Source organism: Henckelia pumila, chromosome 2, assembly GCF_033568475.1.
Source record: "Henckelia pumila isolate YLH828 chromosome 2, ASM3356847v2, whole genome shotgun sequence".
Taxonomy (NCBI): domain Eukaryota; kingdom Viridiplantae; phylum Streptophyta; class Magnoliopsida; order Lamiales; family Gesneriaceae; genus Henckelia; species Henckelia pumila.
In genome coordinates this window covers 143,812,830-143,824,008 of record NC_133121.1, presented here as the reverse complement: position 1 = coordinate 143,824,008, position 11,179 = coordinate 143,812,830, and the positions used below count along the sequence as shown (strand labels likewise).

Sequence of the window (11,179 nt, the reverse complement as noted above, 5' to 3'; positions counted from 1 at the left end):
GAATCGAACTCGAGACCAACTGGTCTCAGAGCCTCAACCTTAACAATTGGACGAATATCTCATTAACAATATTTTATTTTTAATGTTTAATGAATGTAATTTAAAAAATATACAACGTAATATTGTAATTTTAATTAAGTGATTTGATTGATGTCAAATAAATAATCAATGATTAGATAAGATCAGATCATCAATCGTATCAAATCACCGTGCCAAAACCTAAAATTAATTAGAAAGTCTCAATGAGATGTTTGAGTTGTGGTGTAGGTGATTGTTTGACACGTAATCAAAAGTTCGATTTCTTTTGACAGTACTTTTTTCGGGCGAGCATCTCGCACATGGCTCATCCGGGTGTTGTTTATCTGGAAAGCGTGATTTACAGCTGTTAAATTAGTTCGAGAATCTACCAATTGCATAATAAGAAATAGCAAGAACGTATTTTCGCGCCATAAAAAAAAGTAACTGCAAAATATGTGTAATGAAATTTTTGACAACATGATAACAAAATAACTGGAAACTCAAACTTGGTCACAATGAGAATCTAGTACAAGGAAAAAGTCCCCATCACCATGTAGCCTTCCGATATAGGTCAATTAATCAAACTTGGCCTTTTTTCATTCAAAGCAAATCCAACTCCAAATTTGAATTAAAAGGCAGTGGCAAAATCGTAATTTCACCCGAGTGATTTTCTTCACGCTCTACGTAGTCAAACCAGAACAAATCAGGCATTTCGCTAATTTTTCAGGGGCAAATATGTCACTTCGGTGTTCATTATAAGTACCCTCCAGCAGGGACTGCTCGCTTTCCAAAACCACTTCTCACCGTCGCTCTCTCTCTCTCTCTCGCTTCTCTCTCAACTTTTGTTTCAGGCGAAGTCTTCTTCGTTTCTCCGCACACGCAGGTTTCGGGCCGCCGCCGACGGGATGCGCCGTCTTCAGTGGTCGCTTGTTCGAGGGTTTCTTTGAGCGCCGTCGTGTTTTTTTTTTCCATTCCCGGAGGGGCAGTTGCGGGAAGAATTCTGGTTCTTGAAACGTCGTTTTTGTCTTGATCGCTTGGTTCTTGAAGGAGAAGGTTTTTGGTGAGGATGATTGATTGAATACGTCTTCTTTTTTAATCGAAAGGAGGGAACGGATAAAGTCAGGGAGAGCGAAAGGCGTCGTGTACATGGGGAAAGTGGTGGTGGCGTTAGCCGCTGGATGTGCGGCGGTGGCGTGCGTTGCTTCGGTTATGATGGTGGGGACGAGGGCAAGGCGGTGGAGGGGGTGGAATAGGGTGGTGAGGGTGTTGGCGGAGTTCGAGGAGAGCTGCGCCACCCCCGTGGGGCGGCTCCGGCAGGTGGTTGATGCTATGGTAGTTGAGATGCACGCGGGGCTTGCTTCTGAGGGCGGTTCCAAGCTCAAGATGCTGCTTACCTACGTTGACACCCTCCCCACTGGGTAAAGCATGGATTTTTTCTAAAAAAATATGTCTGTGTTCATTTTTTTATTATTTGTTTCTTGAATTTGTACGTGTTTATGTGTGTTTTGTGCGTGTTTCTTTTGAAACTTGCATGTGTCCATTATTTGACTTGTGGCTGATTTTGACCGGTTTGGTGTTCAAAATTAGCGTTATTTTATTTTTGGTATGTATCTTTTCTCTTTCCGCGATGATTTTATTTTGAAACGGTGGATTAAAAACTATTTTCTTTTTTTTCCCCTTCTTTTCAAATATTGTGATTTTTGACATTTTCTTTTAAAGTTCAGTCACTTCTTCAATTCCTCGCTCGTTTTACGGAACATTTGATGAATATCCCCGGATTTCTCGTAAATGCAATGCTTCTATGATGTATAGAAATAGGAATCCCTCATTCGAATCCGTGATTGGAGCTGGGCTAAATTATTCTATGGATTCTTGTTTTCCACTCTTCCTTATCCAATGTCATTCGTATATCAAGTTTTGGATACTATCAAGATTCTAGAATACTGCTTATTTTCAATAAGAATTGTTTTCTTATGTTTGCGTGTTGCAGTTTTTTTGTGAGGACAAATGTTAAATCTTGTGATGGTCAGGTCTCTTGGCTGGATTCTTGTTACATGCCAGCTATGGGACTGTGTGATATTAATGAGACAGCTCCTGATATTTCCTGTTTTCTACTCTTGCATTTATCACGTATCTATCTTATATTAATTTGATATGAACTGTGCCAATTGCCATGATTGACGGGAACTAGCTCTATTAGAAAACATATTTTCGTCTTACTCCGTTGTAGTTGTTGTCTTGCTTTTTACTATGTTCTGATCATCTGAACCATTTTAGAATCACACTGCTGGGCAAAGCGTTTCATGCGTATTGTCTTCTCTATAGTGCATGCATTATTGCGTTAGTATGTGAGTGCTTCACATGAAACTTTCCATGCATACCTCTGGTAAAACTTCTTGTGGTAGCTGTGTTTGCGCAAACTAGTTTGAAGTTGGTTGGTTGATATTTTATATTATATATTTGTAAATATATGTTTAAATTTAGTCCTTTATTTGGGAAATCTCGGGTTTCTTGTTACTATATCCATGCTGCAACCTGGGTGTTAATTAGGAATTTCAGAATTTATAGTTTTTTAATCCTAAATTTGAGACATAGTATTCCCAGGAATGAGAAGGGAATTTATTATGCTCTGGATATTGGTGGTACAAATTTCCGGATCTTGCGGGTTCAGTTGGGAGGTCAACCTTCTACTGTTATTGGGTGTGAAGTAGATGAACAACCCATTCCAGAAGAATTGATGACCAGCACGAGTGAGGTGAGCAAGTTCCCATACTGCTTAAGAATTCCTGAGATCGATGTAATACAAAGAATAAATTATTGATGTTTCTCGCTTTGTTGTGCTTTCACTTGTAGGAGCTGTTTGGTTACATAGCAGCAACTTTGAAGGATTTTGTTGAAAGGGAAGATGGTACTTCAGAGCCTTCACGAGGAGAAGGCAGGGAACTTGGTTTCACATTTTCATTTCCTGTGAAACAAACATCTTTGTCATCAGGAGTTCTATTAAAATGGACGAAAAGGTTTTCCATTGAAGACACGGTCAGTTCAATCTGGTTTATGTTGATGACTCAACCTATACCAATTTTTAAATGCTAAAACTCAGCATGTTCCAAATATCAGGTTGGAAGGGATATCTCTCAGTGCCTACAGCAAGCAATGTCTCTAAAAGGCCTGGATATGCGAGTGTCAGCACTTGTAAGCGTTCAAGTTCATAATCTTTGATATTCATGTGGATGATAGTTTCAGTTTCCCATTACACTTTGTTGAGGCACATAATATTGAATTTACACTATATTTCATGACAACACCTCAATTTTTGTGCCGAAAAGATGCAATCTGGATGTTTGTTGGACTGGTTTCTATGATATTTTGAAGTGTTGGATTATATATAAATGAAACTAATTCTTGTTTAAGCAGATAAATGACACCGTAGGGACCTTGGCTCTGGGTCATTATCAGGATGAGGACACTGTCGCATCCGTGATAATAGGGACCGGTACCAATGCCTGCTATTTAGAACGTGCAGATGCCATCATCAAGTGTCAAGGTCTTTTTGCAAATTCTGGAGGCATGGTATTCTTTCTAACGTGTTGATTTAAGCTATTGATCAATAGTTCTCATTTAAGCAGGTTTCTTTTTGAGCTTACCTATTTTGGGATGTAAATGCATTTAGGTTGTTAATATTGAATGGGGAAATTTTTGGTCATCTCATCTGCCAAGAACAAAATTTGATGTCAACTTGGATGCTGATAGTCCTAACCCGAATGATCAAGTGAGATCATTATAAACTTTTTATTTTATTTTTAGCAATTCAGTTAAACTTTGTCTCATTAACTTTATAATGGTTGATTACCGTGCTTTAGGGTTTCGAAAAAATGATATCAGGAATGTATTTAGGAGACATTGTACGAAGAGTAATGCTTCAGATGTCACAGGAGTCGGATGTTTTTGGACCTGCCTCCAAGTTACAGGAGCCCTTCATCTTGAGGTACTAATCTAATTGTTAGTTTTTTCCTTTGCTATCGTGATTTATTTCACTCTCTTTCATGAATCTATATTTAATTTAAATTTTGAAATAACAATGCCCGCACATTGCCAGAGCTTTGGAAAGACTTTTATTATTTTTCAAAAGCAAGGAATTCCAGATTGTGCACTGAGTGGAAAGTACTTGTTTTAAGGAACTTCATTTCACCCCTATATAAGTCTGGGAGCAAAGCTTTTAGCGACTTATAATTTTGTCATGTCCTATAATTTGCCCGTATCAATCCATTTGCGGTTACTGTCAGCTACAGCTCGGCGAGCGTGTATTGCTGTTGTAGATGGTGGTTTCATTTACACATGGATTTTAATATTAGATCATTGGTTCGAACATTTCAGGACACCTTTGATGGCTGCTATGCATGAGGACAATTCCTCTGACCTGAGCGAGGTGGCCAGAATCTTGCGTGACACTCTCGAGGTATGAACATATTCATCCCATTAATCTTTCAATCATATACGGCAGCTGTGACGGTAAAAACCTCTGTATCTTTCTCCAGTTTTCATCGGTAATTTTACCTTTCAGATCCCCAATGTTCCCCTCAATGTTCGGAAACTTGTCGTCAAATTGTGTGATATAGTGACATGCCGGGCAGCTAGATTAGTGGCTGCTGGTATTGTTGGAATCCTAAAAAAGATTGGCCGCGATGGAAGTGGTGGCATTACGAGTGCAAAAACAAAAACGAGGGAAGACAGGATGAAAAGAACCGTGGTGGCAGTCGAAGGGGGTTTGTATACGAACTATGCCATGTTCAGAGAGTATCTGAATGAAGCGTTGGAGCAAATATTAGGCGAGCATATCGCTCCTCATGTCATTATTAAGATCACAGAAGACGGTTCGGGTATTGGGGCAGCCCTTCTTGCCGCCGCATCTCATGCATCATCATCGGTTGGGGGTACCGTATAGGTTGCTATGGATACATGAAATATTTGTTGATTTTTACATCTTCTGTAAATTTGTAGAAATTATAATGCATATATCATATATAGTTTGCCGAAGGGGAGATTTAGTGCATTGATATGTGGGATTTAGTTGGTTGATTTCATAGGTTATAAATAATCGATTATACGTTTTAGAATTTAGAAGCCATTGGGTTGTGAAATATATGTCTCGACCAGTCTGTATAATAGTGTACAATGTAATTGTGGTCTAAATTTTGAGTTCAATTCTATTCATTCGTTGTTACTAAGGCTTATGTTTATGTTTATGGTGATATGGTTTGGTTTTGTTTTTAGTTACGCGAAAATTTAAACTCAAATAAAAAGAAAGTAGTCCTGTTTTTATACAAGATGACGCAGATATCTCGTACAAAAATTGCGCTGTTAAAATGGAGTCATATCAATATATATACATATATACATATCTATATATATAAGAAATGTTATTTATACTTTAAAATATGTTAATCACACTCCATTTCACCTATTTATTTTATAAATTAACATTTATATCCCTACATGTTCTTCCTAATTTTGTAAAGCCAATTGATCTATTTAAATTTTACATACTTTCTTATTTATTAGATATATTAACATGAATATAAAATACAACTTCCATATATAATATATACTTAAAAGTTAATTATTTTTTAATAAAATTATTTTACAACATAAAAAATATCATATTATTATAATATATAAACTTTATTTTAAAATAAAATTTTAAAATAACTTTAAAAATTATGTTGCGGAATATTTTAATTATAAAACTAAATTTATGATTTTTAATTTTAAAAGGATATTATATGCAAAAGTATATAGTTATACTCTATTAGTTTTTGTTTTTTTGATTCAGTGAAATATCAGTTAAGATCATGATACTATATTTTTATAATTTTTTTTAAGTTTGTTGTGATTTTGTAATATTGTCCTCAAGTGTGTATGATATAATTACATGGTTGTATATTAATTGATTTGACTATCAATGAAATGAAATTAGGTGAATTTACTTCGAACAAATAAAATCAAGTTAATAATATAAGTAAATTACGATAATTGAATTTTTTTAAAAAATAATCTAATTAAAACTATTTTCATTTTGAATTTTATTTGATTTCTTATTCAATTCTTGAGAAAAAATAATTAATAAAAATAAAATAACATGTATTTAAAAATTAAAAATCAAAATAAGATAACTAAATTTAGTAATAAATGTAAATTTATTTAATATTTTATGTTTATTTTATTTAATGAAAACTTCATAAATAAAACTTTATATATTTTCAATAAAGTCGAGATCTAAATAAAAATATATTATAATGTAAACTTAATTGTACATTTATTATTATTTTATTTAATTAAACGTATAGTTAAAAATTTATAAAATAAAATAAAAATTAAAATAGTTAATATGACAAAGTTTAATTTTGGAAGGTCAATCAATCAAATATTATGTATATAAAAAAAATCTTATATAAGGGCATTTTTTGTCAAAAAAATAATAAAAATATAAAATGGAATGATTAAAAATTTTTGGAGTGTAAATATCACTCCCCATATATATATATATATATATATACAGTGTGAGAACTTGTAGATAATATCATTTGGCTATAGTGTGACTCAATGACGAGACGAGGAGTATGTGATATGTAAGGAAATTTGACGTCTTTAATAGGGATTTATAAATTCTAAAATTTTAGAGTAAGTGTTATCTTTGGGTGTTGTTAACACTTCAAGAACACATGTAACGTAAATAAACTTAATAACTAACACAAAGATATTTATGCACAAATATGAAGTACTTGTGTTGTGTCTCATGACAAAATAATCACTAGAAAATAAATCGGTTTTACAAAAAAAAATAAAAAAATACTAGGGATTGTCCATGAAAACTATTTTTCTCAACAAAGTGAAAACATAAACAATATCCTAAAAATCAGTAAAAACCAAAATAAAAGAACCAATAGGATATCCGAACACATGTGCCGAAAACAAGCAATCAAGGAATCACTTTCGAATCAACACTTCACTAACGTGATCTTCAAGTGTTTCCAACACTTCACGGCAACACGATATACCAGCTACGACCACTTCAGAAATTCTTCAATACTCTTCGATTTTCAAGATCTTGAGTTCCTAGAGTAAACGTAATCAATTCTCTGTATCTCCGTCTGTCAATCACGTCTGTTTCCCTTGAATAAATATTCTTTATGGCTTATAAGAAGGAGTCACAACAGATGAAGGAGTCTCATCCTCATCAAACGATGAACTATCCTTAATTTTCAGAGCAACATCACCTGAGGGTTTTTGGTCTAGCCACAACCTCAAAGTCTTGATCTCCTGAATCATCTCCAGAGGAAAAATGTGGATCATCCAGCATCAGATGAGATGAAGATGACTTCCCATTTCATTGGAATCTCTTCGAAGTAGTAAAGTCGGGATTGTAGCCTACTTGACGCTTGAATCTTCTTGCAATCACCGATGCTGGCAACACTTGATTCAACACTGAAAAATCTGGTAAATTTTCAAAATCAAATTCATTGCCCGGCTCTCGAGGGGCAACAATGTTCAAGGGTTGAGGTTGTTCCATGGCTGGAACAATTTTGAGATAAGGGTTTGATGGGGGAACTTTTGATGATATATCTTCTTCTTGATTCCCTATCTCCGATCGAATGCCATGCAAATCAAAATCCTTTCCTACCATTTGAGAATATTTGAGTGAGTGAAATAGAAGAAATCTGCAGAGTTTATGAGAAATTGTGGATGCGATGCTTAATGAGGGAAGGAGATGAGATAAAATCAAAGAATGCCCTAGACATATAAGGTAACACAATCACTCGCACTCAACCCTTCACATCCCTGATAGATACCTGCTCGTAATTACCACAACAGTAACAAGGCTCAACGGGTAAAATTTTCAAAATTTGAAAATAAAATCCTTATTAATTTAAGTAATTACCCAAAAATCTTATACTCAAGATTAATTCAATATCAGCCCTTAAATAATGTCTAGTGACCCAACCCGAATCCACTACTAATAAGAGATTTAAAGCTTAATTAAGAATGCAATTAAACATAATCAAAGATATGCTACGGAAGCCCAAATAAATACTGGACCGGCAGAATACAACCAGTTAAACAAATTCGATATATACAACCCAATCGAGTAAATCTTTAACAATAAATCCTACAGCTAATCCTATTGTCTCACTTACTGATCACTGACTCCTCCGAGTCCCTGGGCGCACTGCCTGCACCTACAACTGCTCCGTCCAATGCGGTGTCCACAAAACAAAAAACACTTGACGTGAGCTCTAAAACCCAATACACTAGTAGTACGGGTAAAACATACAAATATGATGCATGCAAATGAATTTCTGGGTAACATACTGGGAAATAAATCATGCTCAGTCTAGGCGCTATACATGTAGCACGCTGAGCCGTCACATCAGGAGGTGGCTCCCATACCATATAACCGTGGACATATCCGGAACCAAAACTATGGTATCCATCCACACATGCAATGGGGCTGAGCAACCCCTATACTGGGTAAGCCAATAATACCAGCTAAATCGAGATGTATGCACGTGTAGCATAACATAAACATGCAATCATGACACATAAATGCAACATATAGACATGCATACCCGCTGACAATCTCAGTCAGTATTTACGTACCTTACTAAGGCAGTCCTAGAAGTCCCACTCTAGGTTCTAAGCTTATCATCAGCTCTACAATGCAAAATATTCATGCATCATTAAATATGCTCCAAAAGTATTAACTAAGCTATTGCATACTTCTATATATTTTTAAGAAGTCAAAGTTATACATTCGCTCGTCGTCAGCCCGCTGATAGCGATAGTCCCAAAACTTGGGAACAACTTTGCTACTATCCCCGTAGCGCTCTGCCACTCGTGGCCCTTTAATAGGACACTTATAAATCCCTAATATAGGTTATAATTGGAGAATGGAAAGAAAATGGTGCACTCAAATCAGATCCATGACACCCCTATTTATAGAGCAAGTTCGAACGGTCCGATCCCACCTTCAGATTTTTCGATCTCTGCATGCTTGACAAGTGTCATTGCCAGAACTTTGGACCGCCCGAAGAGGCACTTTGGATCGTCCGATCCCAATATTACTTCTCCGTGATGTCACACTCTCGGACACCTGGCTTAGCTACTGTTTGGACCATCCAAACTGTACTTCGGAGCGTCCGAAGCCTACTCTCAGCCAATCTATGGGGACTCGGGTGCTAATCTAATCTAATTGGACAAATTATTCTTTGTTCTTTATTTAATAAAGAATTCTTCAATTTTTTTTATAAAGGTATAGTACCTCGCTCAAGCTGCACATTATTGCCGCTCGACCGAGCGGAACTCTGATCCAGAATCTTGAAAACACCTCGCTCGAGCGGCAATATCTTGCGGCTCGAGCGAGATAAACTCTGCCCGAAAATTTTCCTTTCTCTTGCTCGAGCGGCAATATATTGCGCTCATCGGAGCTTCCGATCCAGTAGTCCTGGACATCTTTGAATTTTTATTCTGAAGTGATTTCCAACATGTGCACAATTTGTTCTTCAATATTTTGAAATCATGTTCAATTTTTAATTTTTAACTCTGCAAGTTGTCACTATAAACATTAGTAACGTTTAACCTAGTTTTGTAATCATCAAAACATAATATTTTGAGACTTGTTAATGCATTAAAAACATTAATCTCTCAACACGAGATTTATATGCATTTAAGACGTAACATGTAATAACACTTGGGGCAACACTGACTTTTTTTTGCAATAGGACCGTCAATGCAGTGTGAGCTTCTTCTTCGCTTGATTCGTGATCTTATTTAGATTCATCATCACTTAAGGTGATATTCACACCTTTTACAAATTCTGTTAGCACACTCGTATGCATATTGGCCGTATCCTTGGCACTCATAACACTGCACAGAGTCAATTTTGTTGGGCATGGTCGGGACTTTACCTTTAGTTTTTGGTCGTGCTTGAATTTTAGCCGAAGACTTTCTTGATCTGGTCCGCAAATTCTCAAAGGTCGTTCAGTGCTACGAGTGACTGGGGCTTTAGATTTGTGTCCGAATTTCTTTGTGTCCCTCACCTTCTTTGGATAATCACCAAATTTTTTAGTAATCATAGCAATTGAATCATATGCTAGATCAGCTTCATTAAGATCCTGCGACCATTCAACAAAATTTTTGTACGAGTCATTTGAAACTTGAAGAGCAATAGACTTACCTTTGTCCTTTTTCTCCATGTTCATCTCTAGCTCATACGTCCGCAGAGAATTCATCAATTCATCCATACCTAATGTAGATATATTCTTTGATTCATCAATAGCACATATTTTCATGTGAAATCTTTCGGGAAGAGACCGCAACACTTTGGTTACTAGGTGTTCATTTGGTATTGCTTCCCCCAGAACAATTACATCATTCTCAATCTTTCTTAGTCGATGTTCATATTCATCAATTGAATCACTTTATTCCATTATCAGATTTTCAAACTGAGTAACGAGTATCCTTCTTTTAGTTTTTCATATGCTTTCAGATCCTTCACAATGCTTTTGAAGTTTTTTCCAAGCCTCTCTGGCACAAACACAGTTAGTAATCAATGCAAACATATTAGAATCAACATGAGAAAATATAGCATTTAGGGCTTTGACATTCTGGTTTGAGGATTGTATTTCATCGACATTCCACTCAGTTTCTGGTTTGAGTAGAAAGTCTTCTTCACCATCAGTTCTCCTTGTTGGACTCCAGTCATTCAAAATGCATTGCCATGATTTTTCATCAATAGATTTGACGTAAACTCGCATTTTCACTTTCCAGACGGCAAAGTTAGATCCATCCAAGGTCAGTGGACGGTGACCCATTCCGAGATATGGTATCTCCATGGTAATTTCTCGTTAAACTAAAAAAATCAGAATCACACTTAGTATCATAAAATGTTGGCTCTGATGCCACTTGTAAGAAATTTGATGTCTTAAGAGGAATTTTAAACTGTAAAACTTTAGAGTAAATGTTATCTCTTAGTGTTGTTAACACTTTAAGAAAACATGCAACGGAAATAAACTTAATAAATAACACAAATATATTTATGCACAAGTATCAAGTACTTGTGATGTGCCTCATGGCAAAATAATAACTAGAAATTAAACCAGTCTTA

General features: G+C 35.7%; 1 protein-coding gene across 2 annotated transcripts; it reads left to right on the top strand.

Annotated features, from left to right (window-relative positions):
• The first annotated feature begins 520 nt into the window (after positions 1 to 520).
• LOC140880884 (hexokinase-3-like) lies at positions 521 to 5,239 on the top strand. 2 transcript variants are annotated; one of them, XM_073285735.1, is made up of 9 exons: positions 521 to 1,436; positions 2,614 to 2,773; positions 2,872 to 3,054; positions 3,136 to 3,210; positions 3,433 to 3,588; positions 3,689 to 3,787; positions 3,879 to 4,003; positions 4,393 to 4,474; positions 4,580 to 5,239. In XM_073285735.1, the coding sequence occupies exons 1-9, from the start codon at positions 1,165 to 1,167 to the stop codon at positions 4,958 to 4,960; spliced, it is 1,533 nt and encodes a 510-aa protein (XP_073141836.1). In that variant the 5' UTR covers positions 521 to 1,164; the 3' UTR covers positions 4,961 to 5,239. The 2 variants fall into 2 exon arrangements, with proteins under 2 accessions (XP_073141836.1, XP_073141837.1); XM_073285736.1 differs by having other exon boundaries at positions 523 to 1,436; positions 2,623 to 2,773.
• Positions 5,240 to 11,179: the final 5,940 nt, after the last annotated feature.